Source organism: Mus caroli, chromosome 5 (genome assembly GCF_900094665.2).
Source record: "Mus caroli chromosome 5, CAROLI_EIJ_v1.1, whole genome shotgun sequence".
NCBI lineage: Eukaryota > Metazoa > Chordata > Mammalia > Rodentia > Muridae > Mus > Mus caroli.
The window spans coordinates 103239684-103256773 of NC_034574.1; the positions used below are offsets into that span (position 1 = coordinate 103239684).

At 48.2% G+C, this 17090-nt stretch overlaps 3 protein-coding genes across 5 annotated transcripts in view; 2 read left to right on the forward strand and 1 right to left on the reverse strand.

Annotated features, from left to right (window-relative positions):
- Positions 1–6492, forward strand: part of Pole (DNA polymerase epsilon, catalytic subunit) — a 54562-nt gene extending 48070 nt beyond the window's left edge. The window contains exons 42-49 of the mRNA XM_021162898.1: positions 318–459; positions 1871–2048; positions 3195–3326; positions 3459–3652; positions 4891–5091; positions 5431–5556; positions 5993–6082; positions 6168–6492. Coding sequence (XP_021018557.1) covers positions 318–459; positions 1871–2048; positions 3195–3326; positions 3459–3652; positions 4891–5091; positions 5431–5556; positions 5993–6082; positions 6168–6281 — 1177 coding nt within the window. The 3' untranslated portion in view covers positions 6282–6492. The remainder of the gene's footprint in view (positions 1–317; positions 460–1870; positions 2049–3194; positions 3327–3458; positions 3653–4890; positions 5092–5430; positions 5557–5992; positions 6083–6167) is intronic.
- Positions 6493–8862: 2370 nt separating this feature from the next.
- Positions 8863–12244, reverse strand: P2rx2 (purinergic receptor P2X 2). Of its 3 annotated transcripts, XM_021162624.1 has the most exons (12): positions 11812–12067; positions 11532–11667; positions 11365–11436; positions 11210–11285; positions 11037–11133; positions 10806–10886; positions 10583–10721; positions 10152–10282; positions 9907–10000; positions 9719–9784; positions 9556–9633; positions 8863–9348 (listed from the first exon to the last, which is right to left on the reverse strand). In XM_021162624.1, exons 1-12 carry the CDS (start codon positions 11985–11987, stop codon positions 9244–9246), a joined length of 1251 nt encoding a protein of 416 aa, XP_021018283.1. In that variant the 5' UTR covers positions 11988–12067; the 3' UTR covers positions 8863–9243. The 3 variants fall into 3 exon arrangements, with proteins under 3 accessions (XP_021018283.1, XP_021018282.1, XP_021018284.1); XM_021162623.1 differs by having other exon boundaries at positions 8863–9633; positions 11812–12244; XM_021162625.2 differs by lacking the exons at positions 11210–11285; positions 11365–11436 and having other exon boundaries at positions 8873–9633; positions 11880–12039.
- Positions 12245–13791: 1547 nt separating this feature from the next.
- Positions 13792–17090, forward strand: part of Lrcol1 (leucine rich colipase like 1) — an 11283-nt gene continuing 7984 nt past the window's right edge. Inside the window, exon 1 of the mRNA XM_021163898.1 lies at positions 13792–13891. The gene's annotated coding sequence lies outside the window, so the exon portion shown is untranslated. The remainder of the gene's footprint in view (positions 13892–17090) is intronic.

The window sequence follows — 17090 nt, forward strand, 5'->3', positions numbered from 1 at the left end:
CCAAAAAAAAAAAAAAAAAAAAAAAAAAAAAAAAAGAAAAGAAAACAGGAAGCAATGCTGCCAGTGACATGTACCCGACTAAGACAGAGGCAGTGGACCTGGGCTTGCCCTGGCTTCCTTCCCTCTTGGTCATTACCAGGCAGTTGTTTACAGGCAGCTCCTTCAGTATGCTAGGAAATCTGGGGGACTGTCTGAATCCACTTGAAGTTCATTTGTAAGTAAAAGGATAAGTATATAGCTACAAAGGGAAAGAAGGGAAGGGAGGAACAAGGAAAACTCCTGTGTCACTTTCATAGTTTTTGTCTGGCTTCTTGCAGCATCCATTCTAAAGAGATCTTTCATTCCCTGACCATCTCTTTCTCTCGATGCTGGGAATTCCTTCTCTGGATGGATCCATCCAACTATGGTGGAATCAAAGGAAAAGTTCCATCTAGTATTCACTGTGGACAGGTAAAAGAGGTAAGTATGGTTCATATATATATATATATATATGTGTGTGTGTGTGTGTGTGTGTGTGTGTGTGTGTGTGTGTGTGTGTGTGTGTGTATATATATGTATGACCACATTCACCCTGTGGCAGATACTGCTTACCTCTGTAAGTCCTGTTTCCGGAGCCTTACAGGAAAAGTTAGGAGTACAGCATTAACCCTAGTGAAAGCAAAGATTTCCATGAGGCAGACCCTGGCAAAACTCATGGAAAAGAGGGAGGAGAGAGAATTGTGGAAACACTCGCAATGCCAGACATGTCGAGAGAGCAAGACACCCCGAGAGCTGGGACAGCTCAGGCACTTTGGGTGTCAGGGCAGTTGTTTCAGGTGATCACAAAGAGCTGGCAGTGCCCACTTTTTGCACAGAATGGAATTCAGCATTAGAACAGAAATGCTGGCATTTACTTGCCCACCCTAAGACTAACACACCACAAGGGGAAGAAAAGCAGGCAGTGTCAGGTCAGGGGAGGCATTCCAGTGCAGAGTTGTGAAAGGGCAGGGTTCGGGAGCTAGCAGGTGAATTTAGTGATGCACAATGCCTGTGGGTGAATGGAGACTGCATCCAAGAGCCATGTGAGGGAAGGGCTGTGATATTTGTGAAGTGGAGATATAGCTGATCACCTTGTGCTAAAGTAGTACCCAGGAGATAGGACAAGACAGCAGCCCTTGTTCTCCATGGCATCCTTGCAGATGGCCAAAAGGGGAAGCACTGGAAAGCAGAAAGACTGGAAGCTGGAGGACAAGGTCAGGACGTCCTTAGGCACCATGGCTCAAAGGTCTAGATAGGAGCAGTTCTAGTTAAGAGTTGGGATTAGGAGATAGACTTCACTGAGGGGGAAAAAAGGAAATGTGCCCATCAGGATAATGGCATAGTGTTAGTGTCAACTTTTCCGATAAGCTGATGTAGAAGTGAATTCACCCTGGCAGGATCACAGGTACCCAGTCAAGTTGTGCCTGTGGGAAAATTGTCACCAACACAAGAGGTTCTATTTTGTGAGCTGGATTCTGACTGTGTAGTTTGGACTGGCCTTAATCCTCACCACCAGAGACTCTCTTAGCATCCTGAGTATTGAGCCACAGGTTCAAGGCACCGCTCCCAACTAAAGAAGAAATTGTTAAAGGACCAGAAGAAGCTGGTCACTGGGAAATTCTGGTTGGTTAGCCCTAAATGGAAGGGGAGGTGGATAATTTTGAAGTTCCCTCTAAAAGAGTAAATGAGAATCACAGTTCCCAGTCACCCTAGTGAGCTAGACGTGCTCCATGGAGCACTGGTCTTACAATGTGAGAGTCCAGGAAACTCAAGCTGAAGGACTCCTGCTTCCCATGTCTTGTTACTATATGTTACTGCCATGGTGGAAATAGGAGTTGTCTTTGTGTTGTAGCAAGACTCCCAGGCAAGGGAGGAAACTGATGAAGAGGAGGAGGACAAGGAAAAGGACGAGGAGGAAGAGGACATGGGGGAGTCCGAGGTTGAGGACTTACTGGAGAACAATTGGAACATTCTACAGTTCTTGCCCCAGGCAGCCTCTTGCCAGAGCTACTTCCTCATGATTGTTTCAGGTGAGCCAAGCTGGAGCTGACCAGCCAAGCTGAGTCGTTGAGCATGGTTCTGGCTCCTTGGTGTGGAGAGGACAATGGCAAGCTCAGCGGAGCTGACCGTCTGAGGGAGTCCCAAAGCTGCTTTCCCAGTTCTGTTTCTAATAGGTTCACGACTACATCCCTGGGAACATGTGCATGCTCATACAGTAACATGCCTTTAATCCCAGCGCTTGGGAGGCAAACGCAGGGGAATCTCTAAATTCAAAACTGGTTAACCTAGTCTACACAGCAAGTTCCAGGACAGCCATGATTATCTACAGAGAAACCCTGTCTTGAAAAAACCTTAGGAGGGCTGGTGAGATGGCTCAGTGGGTAAGAGCACCCGACTGCTCTTCCGAAGTTCCAGAGTTCAAATCCCAGCAACCACATGGTGGCTCACAACCATCCGCAGCGAGATCTGGCGCCCTCTTCTGGAGTGTCTGAAGATAGCTACAGTGTACTTACATATAATAAATAAATAAATCTTAAAAAAAAAACCAAAAACAAAGGCCATTTAAAAAAAAAAAAAAAGAACCTTAGGAAAGGGAAGGGAAAAGGGAAGGGGAAAGGAAAGGGGAAAGAAAAGGAATATTCCAGGCATGTGGGTTCAGGTTTTATGGTACTGTCGGCATTTGCTGTTAAGGATCTGTTTTCATAAACTGTCCTTGTCTGTGCTTGCTGTCCTGATTATTCACTGTTCAGGATGAATTCAGGCAGCAGCAGGTTCCCTTTCTGTAGTGTTTTCTTGGTTGGTTGGTATTGGTTATTGGTTGTTTTGTATTTTGTTTTTTGTTTTGTTTTTGGTTTTGAGACAAGGTTTCTCTGTGTAACCCTGGTTGTCCTGTCCTGGAATTTGCTGTGTAGACCAGGCTGACCTCCAACTCAGCCTGCCTCTGCCTCCCCAGTGTTGGGATTAAAGGTGTATGCCACTGCCACCACCCTCCTGCAAGTTCCCTTCTTATATCCAGTTTTGTATTTGACCTTGGACTCATCAAAGGGCAACAGCTAAGCTGTTGCTAACAATGACATTTCAAATGAGTATGTCTGACCATTTAAGCATCCACAGGGCTCCTTCAATTCTGGAGTATTGTCCAGTGTTCTGTGACCTATGTTTGCCTCTCTCTGCAGCATACATCGTAGCTGTGTACCAAAGCATGAAGGAAGAGTTGAGACACAGTGCCCCGGGCAGTACCCCTGTGAAGAGGAAGGGGGCCAGCCAGTTCTCCCAGGAGTCTGAAGGGGCAGCTGGATCTCTTCCTGGTAAGCAGTCCCTGGTCACAGGATACTGCTATGTGCCATGACCTGATCTGTGTGCTTCAGATGGCACAGGCAAATGGGTAGGAGATACCCAGTGCCAGCTGAGTTTGTCCCTTAGCACTCTCTCCTTCCCAGGAATGATCACTTTCTCTCAAGATTATGTGGCAAATGAGCTCACTCAGAGCTTCTTCACCATTACTCAGAAAATTCAGAAGAAAGTCACAGGTTCTCGGAACACCACTGAGCCCTCAGAGATGTTCCCCGTCCTCCCTGGTTCACACTTGCTGCTCAATAATCCTGCTCTGGAGTTCATCAAATATGTGTGCAAGGTGAGGGCCAGGTATAAGTCCTTCAGCCATTCCATCAGCATTTGCTGGGTCTCTATCCAATGCAACCCTTGTTGAGGGATTTGAGCTTAGGTATTACAGAAGAAGCCCTCTCTGATAGATCCTAAGCCTGGCGATAAACCATGAGAGACTGGTCAGTTCAGACTCTGGGGGTCCTGGAACCAGGCACAGAGGCTCTAGAGTAGGAGAGCAGAGTGCTGGGAAAGCTACAGCCCATGGAAGTGGAAGGAGTCCATGATCACCGGCCACAGTGGGCCTGGTGAGCCAGAACAGACCTGAGACCAAATGAGGTGACAGAGCTTGTTTTCTGGGAAAGGCGGGCCCACATGGTGAGATGATACTACCCCTGCCCATGCGGGGTTATTACTCAAAGCACTTATTGTTCGTTGTGCCATCTGAGCATCCCAGCGCTTCACTCTGAAGCTGAGCACTAAATATCAAGTGACTACACCTCAGGGTTTAACATAGTAAGCTGGGGATGTTTCTTCTCCACAGATGCACTTTGGACAGTCACTGACCTCTTTCCCAGAAAACAAGCTATAATGAACTGCACATTAGATCTGTGGTCCATTTTTAGTTCATCTTTACAGTGTATACACAAGTTTCCAGGGTGTTCAGTTCCAGAGCCCTTTTCCATTGGATATTTACACCCTTTCAAAGCCCAATTGGACTGGGCACGTTGGCTCACACCTGCAGTCCAGGGACTGCTGAGACAGGTAGCAGGACCAGTTTGAGGACAGTCTGTATCTTCAGAAGCTAGCGAGTAAGAAAGACTCTGTCTTTAAAAAAAATAACAACAGACAAAAAACAAAAACAACCCACCTTAATTGGCCTCATTTGGGCTTCTTTATTTTTAGATTCTGTATTTTTTTGCACATTGATGTTAGTATTTATATGGGCTTTTTTTTGTCTATTCTTTTGGTGGTAACAGCCTGTGTCTTTGTGTGGTATTAGGTTGATGTTGACCTCCTAGGACCAATGATGGTCTCCTCCCTCTTTAGTTTCTGGAAGGTATTGTGTAGACTCAATGTTGTTTCCTTCATCAGTGAAGACTTTACTCACTGACAGAGTTGCTACTGTAGAGAATCAGCTCTTCCTGGAGCTTCCAGATGGGAAAAGGGCTAAGACAGTGCTGGAGATGAGCTAAGAAGGGGCACTTGGTCCAGCCAGAATGTTAAAGAGGCTTAGGGCTACTTCATGAAGGTCTGTGGTCCCCATAGGTACTGTCTCTGGATACAAACATCACAAATCAGGTGAATAAGCTGAACAGAGACCTTCTTCGCCTGGTAGACGTTGGTGAATTCTCTGAGGAGGCCCAGTTCAGAGACCCCTGCCACTCCTACGTGCTCCCTGAGGTAATCTGCCACAGCTGTAATTTCTGCCGAGACCTGGACCTGTGCAAAGATTCCTCTTTCTCTCAGGTGAGCTCAGCTGATGATCAAAACCTCTAAATGTCCAAAGTGGTTGGGACATGTAGCCCAACCTGTAATATACAACATATTACCTCAGTGACTCATTTATGGATTAAAAATAGGCCACCCCTAAGGCACTCCACTGTAGCGTGCTAAAAATTTGTTCTGAAAAGGTCTGATCAGCACAAAACAAAAGCTCAGGCTGTATGGAATGCAGCCAAGAGCAGTGATGGTTTCCTTTGCCCCTGCACTCTCTGCATCTTCCCTTTATACCAGCCTTCTGTGCTATTGCCCAGCTGGGCCCTGGCTTCCACTCACTGACATCTAAGCCTTCCTCCCATTTCCCAGGATGGAGCCATCCTGCCTCAGTGGCTCTGTTCCAATTGTCAAGCCCCCTATGACTCATCTGCCATTGAGTCAGCCTTGGTGGAAACCCTGCAGAGGAAACTGATGGCCTTCACACTTCAGGACCTGGTGAGCTCCCCAGTCCACCCAGGAGTTTCCAAGCACTATCAACATTTCAGAAAAGCCAAGATCACGTATAGATCCTGACTGCCCTAGGAGTGAATCCTCATCCATGGACCTAGCCCACTCATTCTGTCGTCGTCTGTGCCTGTCCAGTGGAGGGAGATAAACAGCAGACAGTAAAGATGTCAGTGGTAGAGTGCAGGAGCAGGGCAGAAAAGCTTCAGCAGTTTAGGAGGACCTGAGCAGAGTCCTTGGACAAATCCCTGGGCAACTATTAGGACAGAGCCAACTGGGAAACGGGACCCTCCCAGACCTTGGTAGTCCAGGTTGAGGATACCCACAGCAAGGTGGGCATCTTGGAGAAGGAATTGGCAAGAGTTGAATAACTTGAATTTCGTCAAGCACTGAGTCCTGAAATAATGGTGCTGCTTGCTTGTTTCAGGTATGCCTCAAGTGCCGTGGTATGAAAGAGACCCATATGCCAGTGTACTGCAGCTGCGCAGGGGACTTTGCTCTCACCATCCGCACTGAGGTGAGCCATTCTCACACTAACTATAGGGCATTTCCTCTCCCGTCTGAGTAAAATCCAGAGTCATTGTGTCTGTTTGTTCCTACAGGTCTTCATGGAACAGATTAGAATCTTCCAGAACATTGCCAAGTACTACAGCATGTCATATCTCCAGGAGACCATAGAATGGCTGCTACAGACAAGCCCTGTATCAAACTGTTAGCAAGCCTATGCTAAAGACACTTTGGTATCCCACACCTTACTGCCTGCTCCAAAAGGCTGAACCACTGACCACCTTGCTTTTCCAAACTCATGACCACAGCCCAGGAGGAACAGAATACTTCTGGTAACTTCATCCTGCCATAAACAAACAGAAGCGGGGAATGGCTCTATCCCTAGCTGCCTGCTAAGTAAACAAGGTTTTGAAGCGTCTGTTTTATGCTTCCACACAAAGCTCTTCTGCCTCTGGTCTGAGCATGAGATATGTTCTAAGATGAGGTAAGGGTGTGAGCAGAGAAGACACAGAAGCCAGTGCAAAACCCTGACTGTGACCAGACTCTTGCTTGTTTTCAGACAAATGGGCCTTTCCCTCAGCTTCATAGGTATAGAATTCAGTCGCTTTCTGGGAAATCCAGAAACATAGATGCCAGGCGCACGCCTTTAATCCCAGCACTTGGGAGGCAGAGGCAGGCCTGGTCTACAAAGTGAGTTCCAGGACAGCCAGGGCTACACAGGGAAACCCTGTCTCGAAAAACCAAAAAAACAAACAAACCAAAAAACAGAAACATAGAGACCCAGGGTATTTTCTTCAGAGCAAAGTATGAAAAGGGTTATCTGTCACCCAGTGTCTTGAGTGAGACCTGGTGCTCTGTCCAGAACAGAACTGAGACAGGCCTAAACTAAACACCTTTGATCTGCTTAGTCTATGTGGAAAACCCACTCTTTGTTCACCAGGACTATATAGCAAGGACCTCTTGAGCCTGAGTCCCATAAGCAGAGGGTTTTAAGTGTCATTTATCATAGACTCAAATACCCTAAGACCTAGATTTTAGAAAAATACCTTCTCACACGCAAGATTTGATGCTTAGCTGGAGAAGAAGCAAGGAAAATGAGGGGAAAGCAGTCCTGTGAGGTTTCAGATCTGTGGAGGACTTGTACTCAGCCATCACTTGTCCCTCAAGACATCACAGACCCAGAGCACAGAAGCTGGTACCCTCTTAAAGGGGCAGCTTAATCTCCACCCTTTTAGTATGATGCCTTTTTGCACTGTAAGTGGTGGAATAAGTTGTCAGTTCCTTCTCTGCACTGACATTGGGCTATCTACTAGATGAGCAGAACCTTTCATTGGTCTCAGGAAATAAGAGAACTCTCAACTCTCACTGAGCTAAATGCAGCCCTTGTCTACTACTGCTTTCTGTCCCAGGTCATAGTTTACCAGAGCAGCAGCCAAGTGCCAAACTCAAATAGCCCAAATAATGGGGGCCCTAAAAGGAGATGGGAGACCCTACTGAGCTTATGTGTATGAGTATTTTGCCTCCATGTATGCTTATGTACCAAGTGTATGCTTGGTATGCACAGAGGTCAGAAGAAAGGATTGGACCCTCCAGAACAGAAATTATGGGTGCTCGTGAGCCACCATGTGTGTGCTGGAAACCAAATTCCTATCCTCTGAGAGAGCTACAAGTGCTCTTGTCTGCTTAGACATCTCTCCAGCCCCCTATAGTTTGCAATTCCTAGTTTACAACTTTCATTTGTACAGGGACCCTATACAAATGATCTTATACAGGGAGTTTCCTGAAAGGAAAGTTTAATATCTAACATCTATCCATCAGGCATTTGTCTGAACCTTGGTGAGCTCAGGCTGTCTGCAGGGAGAAACATGATACCTACTTGATCCTCCCTGGTTGGACTGTGTGCTGAGCTGGCAGTGCTGGGACATTCTGAATGGAGATCAAATCAAATTAGACAAGGGGAGGAGGGAGCTGGTTAACTTAGCTTCCTGGATTTCTGGGCCCAAGAGACATTGGCTTGTCTCCCAGAAGAGCCTGTCTACAGCAGCACAGGGTAGGTCAGTGCAGCCATAGATACCGCTCAGCCCTGGATTCGATCAGAGGTCAGTTTAGGGATTCTAAAGTAGAAAACTATCTCTGGCCCTGGTTTCTAAGCTGTAACCAGATACCAAACTGAAAAAGGGCAGTTTGTCTAAAACTAGATAAACTTACAAACCAAACAGAGGAAGTTAAACATATTTGGTGGCCTGTGGAGGCCATGACCAAGGAAGGAAGGATCTGGGAGTATCAAGAACTGGTGTTCTTCCAAACATCCTCTAACATTTGGTGTGACAGCACAGACATACCATCTTCAGGTAATATGGGCAAACACTGAAGGGACTCCTTCCTAGTTCTTTGGCCACTCTGCTACTTGGTGTGCAATTCTGAGCTAGGATGCTTTCTTGGGTGGCATTCAGCATAGACATAGCCACCAGGGAACTAAGATCCAGGCTCCCAACAGGCTTTACCTGACCAGAGTCACTCCACTAAAGGGGAAAGATGCAGTAACTAGATTACCCCAGGCCCTGGTGTTAGTACTGGCTTTGTGCTTGACCTGTTCACTGTCCTTACCCCATGACATTGATTCTGAACATAGCCTTATGCCCTTGGCAGATGTGGCTTTACTCTACTCAATCCGGTTAACAGACCCAAGAATGCAGGCAAAGTAAGAATGCAAGACCCCTAGGAAGGAGACTGACTCTCCTGTCTTATATTCCTGAGCCCACAGCTACTCTGAAAGAATTGAGACCAGAAAGCTCATCACTGGTTTATTGGACTCAGCAAACTGTGTGACTTCTAAAGGGGGGCTTAAAATACAACTGGAAGACAGCTCTAATTTGGGGTCCCAGAGTGCCGTGTGAGAGTACAAAAGGTGGGCAGGGAAAGGATAGGGGGTCCTATGAGGAGTTCTGTTGGGAAAGGAGATGGCAGGGACCCACTTCTCCCCAGAAGCCTTAGGGAGAGGAAGAATATAAGCCTGGCCCAGAGCAAGATGCCTATCCTCTTGAACAGGTGTCTGTTTCCCAGTCACGTGGACATGGTTACTGAAGAGCGCAGATCTTCCCTAGGGCTGCCTAGCAGCAGAAGCTGTCTCTGCCCTCCCAGATCCAGGTCTGTAGCTTAGTGAGGATGAGATCAAAGTTGGGCCAAACCTTTGGGGTCCGTGGCTGTGGAGTCCTGTTGGGAAGGCTCAGGGACAGGAGGCCTTTGTCCCATATGCTGGTCAAGAGTGTCCACCACCTGCTCAGTCAGAGCAGAGATGGAGCAAGACCGAGGAGGCTGGACAGCCAGTGGTAGCACTGCCCCTTCTCCCAAAGCTGGTCCTTCACCTGATGGAAGGCTGGGTGGCTGGTCCTGGGAGTAGTGACTAGGTGGGGGAGGGATCTGGCCCAAGACAAGGGCAAGGGTCACAGGCCATCTACTTGAGGGATGCCTTGGGGTACGCACCTTGTCGAACTTCTTATGGCTGTAGAGCTTGTTTTTGTTCATGAACGTTAACAAAATCCAGTCACACAGAAAGGAGCCCTAAAATCAGCAGGTGTGAGTGGGTAAAGGCATACCAAGCACTCCCTACCTGACCCAGACCCCCAAGGGGATCTGGATTTCTTACCACCCCGATGGAGGTCAGAGCAGTGGCCAGATTGATGATGGTGGGAATGAGACTGAATTTCCCTGCCTGTAGACAACAGACGTGCATTTAGTTAGACCTTCAACACAGGCTGCTTGAGGATGGGATGCTATAAGGGGCATGGAGCTAGCCCAGCACAGGCCTAGGTGGAACCCTTCAGCCGTGCATACCTGTCCATGCACAATAACGTCAATTCGAATCCCATAGGCTTTGATGAGAGTCCGAGTGGTGGTGGTGCCGTTTATCTTGTAATACTTGGCAAACCTAGGGTCGAGGGAACCAAAGTGATGTTGAAGCTGTCGGTCTGAGGACTGTGGCACTCGAACACACCCATCTTCCTCTCTTTAGGACTTCTTCTGGTGGGACTATAGTCAGCACAACCACCACTGTCTGTCATGGATCCAGAACAAGGTACCTGAAGTTGTAGCCTGAAGAGGCAGGGTCATACTTGGGGTCAAGCCTCCGGAAAGAATATTTGGGGTTGCACTCTGATTCAGACAAGTCCAGGTCACAGTGCCAGTTGATGATGACCCCAATGACACCACCCTGCAGAGAAGTGAGCATAGAGCAGAAAGACCTCAAGGAATAGGGTTCAGCTCAGAGCCAAAGGTCCAGAGAACTAGTCACTTTCTGGTTTTGGAGGCAGTGAGGTACTAGCACCAGTCATGGGACCAGGTGTCAATAATTGAGCAGGTGCCCGCACAGACCATGATCACATTTCTCCCCTCTGCCTAAACAGCTAAAGCTGGCCAAGAAAAAGAAGGTGCATCTAGATGCAGTAAAACCCTTCCTAGGCAGCAAATGCTGACACCCAGCTTCTCTGTCCCCATGCCTTCCAATCCTTACCTTGTGTGCCAGTTCTGTGAAGTTCTCTCCTGCCTGCTCTACAATGAAGCCCAGCCTGAAGATGGGACAGTATGGATCAGAATCCTGATCAAACGTGCAGTGCTTCAGGTAGTCACTCTTCTGGCTTGCAATGTTGCCCCTAAGGAGAAGTAGAAGACAAACACCTGCTCCCAGCACACGCCGACATACTGGTCGGGCATTTGCCATTACTCCTCAGACTCACTTGGAGAACTTGAACTTGGGATAGTGGATGCTGTTCTTGATGAGGATGGTGAAATTTGGGGCCATTTTACCCAGAAAATGGCTGCAAAGTTACAGACAGTGGTTTAGTCTCCTTTCCCCCAAATCCCAGGGGCAGTAAGGAGGACATGGTCTCCCTCCTCCTCCCAGTTAATCTGATCTTCATCAGTAAGGAGAAAGGAGACTGCCGATGGGGTCTGTAGATCCTGCATACTTTTCAGAAGTTCCATCCTCCACCGGGCACCAGGCTGACACCTCGCAGGTCTTGGAGTCCCCATGGTAATAGGGCACACAGTGCCCTGTCCGAATCCCTACAGGACACACACTGGTTAATCTACTGAGGTCAGGCTAACCCTGCCTTCCCCACTGTCCCTGGTGCACACTGACCATTGCCTTGCATGTCCAGCTGTCCGGCCACACAGTCGTCATCTGAATGGCAGGTAGAGCTGTGAACCCTCATGCTCTAGGGTGGAGATTGTAGGTCAGAGGGTAGACTCCGCAACTGGCCTAGGTTTTCCCAGACCACCCTTGACCCGCCTCACCTCTGGGCATGTTCCCAGGGTCTGGGAAGGAGTAACCTCGATCCTGGTGATGATGCTGACTACACTGCCCCCCTGGGTGCAGAAATAAAGGCGCGGTGGGCCTGTCAGCTCACTCAGACCAGTCACACCGCCGAGGAGCATCGGGCCTGGGGCAGGAAGCGCCGCACCTCCGGGGGCTTTACGTATTCCTCCACGTCCCACACTTTGTGTTCCGACATGGTGATCCCCTTGACTTTGGTGATGATGGAGCTCTCTGGACCGGTTTCGCTGTCCTGGTAGCTTTTCTGCACAATGAAGACGTACCTGTGGGATAGGGCGGTGCCGGCTCCGGAGGCAACTCTGGAGAGACCAGGATATCCCGCTCCTGAAGCCCTAAGGGCGCCCGCCCAAGCCCCGAGCTGAGTATCCCCTCCCGCCCGATTGCCCACTGTGCCCCGGCCGGCGCACCACACGAAGTAAAGCAGAATGAGCAGCTGCACCATGCGGTGCACGAATCCCAAGCGCCGATTCCGCACCACGATCACCTTGGGCGTCTCGTAGTCCCAGAACGCGGACCAGCAGCCCCGGGCCAAGCGCCGGACCATGGCCACCCCCGCGGGAAGCCGGGGCTGTGCAGCGGCCATGGCCCAAGGAGCTCGGTCCACAAGAGCTGCTGGAGCGCCTCACACCCTCGGCCTCTCCTGGGCAGGCTGGGGGTGTGGCCTCTCTCCCCGCCCTTTGTGACAGTAGCAATCTAGTCCCTTTCCAGTCTTACTGAAGACTGCAGGTGCGGCGGGGTGCGGCTCGGAGTGCAGCCTGGTGGTGCAGTTGGTGGATCACAACTCCAGTTTGGTGACAAGGAGGGCGAAGAGGCCAGGCCAGCCCGGAGAGCCCCGGGAGGAGCCCAAGAGAAGCTCCACACTGGGCGCTTTCCTCATCACTCAGAGGATCAGGGGTTGATGGCAGGCACCCCAGGTTTCTCATAGCAGACACACAAGGGCGCAAGCCCCAACCCTCGTTTCTACACGGAACTGCCCAGCATTGTGATGTTAATTCCATTTCCCACCCCACCCCCACCCCCATCCCTTGCAAGCCGAAATTGTTTGCAGGTAACTGATCACGTCTCTCCTGCGCCCAGGCTATTTGAAGCAAATACCAAACATCTTAATATGTCTCAGCGAGATGATTTTAAGCTGTCTTTTATGGAAATAAGATGCATTTAGCGTATGAACAATCCAATGAGTGTAGTACATGCTGCTGTACGTTGTGCAGTCCCCTTCACTGGACAACACAAAACCCGTTCTCCCACCTCAGAACAAACCCCTGTCCATAAAGCCGCCATTCCTGTTCCCACAGTAGTCTTCATGTCTCAAAAAGGTTTTTCTTTGATGTCTCAAAAAGGTTTTTCTTTGAAATACGATACCTACGTCTGGCTTTATCGTGTTTTCAAGATCCACCCACATCTTTGCTAATACTTCAAAGTAAGGCCAGAGCAAATCCATCCTTGACAAACCTGGACATCTCTTTGCAGTTAAATTACATATTTGAACTGTTTGATTAAATCTGACCAGTGCCCAGGGAGCAAAGGCAATCTAATTTAGAACAATCGAATGCATAATTTTAGGGACTATTTTATAACAAAAGACTGGGTCTTGGCCCATCTCAGATGCCAGTTGCCCAGATCCCTTCCAGACAGGAACTCCCCACCTGAAATCACCAAGCTGATTACATCCTTCCTGTTTTCCACCAAGGACCTCCATAGATCTTGGTGCCATTCTTTGTGAGTCCTTCTTTCTTAGAAAAGTCCTGCTTTAATTTGCCTGAGGCTGAGCATGCGTATACAAAACCAGTAATCCCACCACTTGAGAGGTGGAGACAGGAGGATTGTAAGTAGTCAATCCTAGTCAATCATTAAAGAGCTAACAAGGAGTGCTGCTGGAGCTATACCTCAGGATAGCTAGGTGGTGGAACACTTGTCTGGTACTTGTGAGCCCCTGGGTTAAGTCTCCACGCCCCCCACCCACCCACCCAGAGGCAAAAATCTCAAGTGAATGAACAGCCCACACATTATAGAACAGACAGAAGGGTTGATAAATGAGAACAAACTGAGCCTATTATCAGGGGGCAGAGTCAGCACCAGACATGAGCACCTGACTGGGAGTGAAGAAAGGGGACTCTGGGTGCCTAAGGAGTTGTGGTCCTAGGGCAGGGTGGGGTGGGGGGGCAGTGGGGAGGGGGCACAAAGAGCAGGTGTCCTACACTGCTGGATAGGGGTTTGTTTGGCTATTGGTAGCTGGTCCTGATTTGGAACAGAAACAAAAAGCAGGAAAGCAGGTAAAGTATGGTGGGAGGCCATGTCCACGAATCTCTACCTTCTGTGCAGAGGGCGGGGCAGGAAGTGGAGTGGAATAGAGTTACTGCTCAGAGACTTGAAGCCAAGTACCCTTGGCTAACCTGTAACCCTCTACTTCAAGGCTGACATCTGCTCGGAAACTGCAGTTTGGCTGCTCTCGCTGCACAGAGGAGCAAGTGGACCTGAGGCAAGGAGGTAGGGCCACTGGGAACTCAGCAGTTCCAAAAACTACCTTTCTACTCCCAGGAATAACTCGGATTAGTCTGTCCTGTGGTACCTGGCAAGAAACAGGAGAAAGATAGTCTAGTTTCTGGGTCTACCCAGCGATTGCAATCATCCCTCTTTCCCCTCAAAACAGAATGAAAAGTTCATTGTAAAATGGCTTCTTCTGAGACGGTGCACACCCTGGAAAACTCCTGCTTTGGACAATATGAAATAACTTAGAGTGGGGTGTAGCCTGATCTCAACAGCCCTCCGTGCCCAACAGAGCACATCTTCCCATTAAACAGTGCCTTTCTAGGCCCTGACACCACTCTTCCATCTGTCTCCGTGGACCTCATGACTCCCAGGCCCTTATGTAAGTGGAGTCCAACAACTAGCTGATTTATTTAACACGGTGCGCTCAGGGCTTTCCTGTGCAGTAGTCTTTTATGAACAGTGGTGATCTGTGACCCTTTTATACTGGGCTTCTCATGGGCAATAGCAGAGTGCTCTTGGGCTGTGTGAGGTATATCCTGTCCAACTTAGAAACAGGACCTTGTCAGAACTTAAAGGGAAGGTTGCGGCTTAAAAACAAAAATCGCTTCCTGGTTTCAAACACAAGAAGAACACGGCAAGTTTGAAATTCAAAAGCGTTCAGGTTGTGGTTCAATTGATGACATATGAAGCCTATTTAGCTATATGGAAAGAACACTGGCTGAGTTTGTACAATAGCTGTCTGCTCCTTTGACTGGGACAGTGCTATGTGCCCTTGAGTTCCTGGTGGCAAGGGGCATCTAGGACCTTTGACTTGCTGTGAAGGAAACAAGAGTAGATTCTTTCCACCCTTAGCAATCGGTCCCATTCCTGCGGCTGGCACAGTCAACCACAGGCAGTGACTGGGAAAAGGAGAAGAAGGAGGCCAGTGGTCAGCATGGGGAACTCAGGGTGTCTCCCATTACCAACGAGAAGTACAATTGGTCTTGAGTTGGAAAACTAAATAAAAGCCAGGAGAGCTGAGGCCAGAGAATTGGCTCAGCAGCTAGCAGCACTTACTGCTTTTCTAGAGAACCCAGTTGAGTTCCCAGCATCCACATGGTGGCTCACAATCACTTATATCTCTAGTTTCAGGCATGTATGTGGTGCAGGCAAAACAAATACATCTATAAAAATAAAAATAAACAAAAATTTAAAAACAAAGACACAGAGGCAGAGATCTGATGGAAGATCCGCACTCTAGAACAGACAGTGGAAATCTGTGGTTGGCTCCCCGAGGACGCCTCAAACTGTGGCTCTATGTTTTGTTGCCGTTGCTTATTTGTATGTATTTGTATGTGTGTGTATTTTCATGTGTGTGCATGCCTTGTCTGTATCTTCTGCTGCATTGAAATAGATTCACTCATTAGCCTAGCTCTTATCAATTTGGCTTGTCTGGCTAGCCAGAAGGCGCCAAAGATCCTCCTCAATGCTGGTATGCCTACCACTACACCTGGCTTTATTTTTATTTAAATTTTTTATTTTAAATGTATACATATATTTATGGGTGTGGGTGTTTTAAATTGCATGTATGTATGTGTACCATGTGTACGCCTATTGCCTGCAGAGGCCAGAGTGGGCATGGAGTCCCCTGGAACTGAAATTACAGACAGTTGTGAGCCATCATGTGGGTGCTGAGAACTGAACTCATGTCTTCTGAAAGAGCAGCAAGTGCTCTTAACTGCTGAGCCAGCCATATCTCCAGCACTCTCTTTTTATTATGTTTTATTTATTTGTGTGCATAAATATGGACGAGGAGCTTGTATGGCGATCTGAGGACAACCTGTGGGAACTGGTTCTCTCCTCCTACCACGTGGGTCCTGGGGATCCAACTCGGGTCATCAGGCTTGTAGGCAAGATGTGCTGAGCTATCTATTACACGCTGAGCCATCTAACCAGCCCACGCCTGGCCTTTTTCCCATGAACTCTGGGAGTTAACTTGGGTCCTCGTGATTGCAAGGCAAGCACTTTACTGACAGAGCTATCTTCTTAGCCTCACAGCACTGCTGTCTTTTCAAAATGTTTTATTTTTGATTGTGTATGTGTGACTGCATCTGTGGATATGTTTATATGTGTACAGGTATCCAAGAGGCCCAGAAGAATTGCCTGACCTGGATGCTGAGAACCGAACTTGGGTCCTCTGCAAAAGTAGCAAGCACTCTTTACTGCTGAGCTTTCTCTCCAGCCCCACAGGGCTGGTTTCACATAACAGGCTGGACTTGTATATTTTGTTTCTCAGGACCTAAGATTGTTTCTTGTGGGGACATGAAACATTGTAGAAACATTGTGGTCAGTGGTTACTCTGTGAACCCTAACAAGATAAAACCAACAGATTATGAAGAAAGGGCTCTCTTTCACACTGCCTGATGGCAACCATCTCAGAAGCCTCTGCTAAGACCACCAGCTTGCCTAGCATATCCTACAAACTTGGGACACAGTGCTGAAACATGGAGGAAGGTTGTTAATCACGTAGTCAAAGATGTAGTTCCAAGCCACAGTGGTGGCACAATTTCTGAGTTCAAGGCCAGCCTAGTCTACAGAGTGAGTTCCAAGAGAGCCAGCGCTACACAGAGAAACCCTGTCTTGAAAAATCAAAAGAAGAAAAAAAAATAGGAGGGCACTAGGGAGCACAAACCTGAGTTGATCCCTGTAACCCATATGGTGGAAGAAGAGAACTGACTTCACAAAAACTATCCTTTGACTTTCACATACGCACTCAATTAAAAAATAAATGAAATAAATTTCCATGCCCTTGAACGTCCAGGAACATACCAGTAGTTTACTAGAACACATCCATCCCTAGTGTAGTGCTGTCCATTCCTAATAAATGCCAATGTTTTTTGGAGTTTTTGAGTTTTTGTTTTTGTTTTGTTGCAGCCATGGCTGTTCTGGAACTCCCTACGTAGACTATGTAGACCAGGTTAGCCTCAAAGAAATCTGCCTCTGCCTCTTGAGGGCTAGGATTAAAAGTCTGTGCCTCCTTGTCCAGTCCAGTACTTTTGATAAGGGATCTACAACAAAAAAATAATAAAACCACAGGATGTAAGAGCCACAGCTGTGCCGGGCGGTGGTGGCGCACACCTTTAATCCCAGCACTTGGGAGGCAGAGGCAGGCGGATTTCTGAGTTCGAGGCCAGCTTGGTCTACAAAGTGAGTTCCA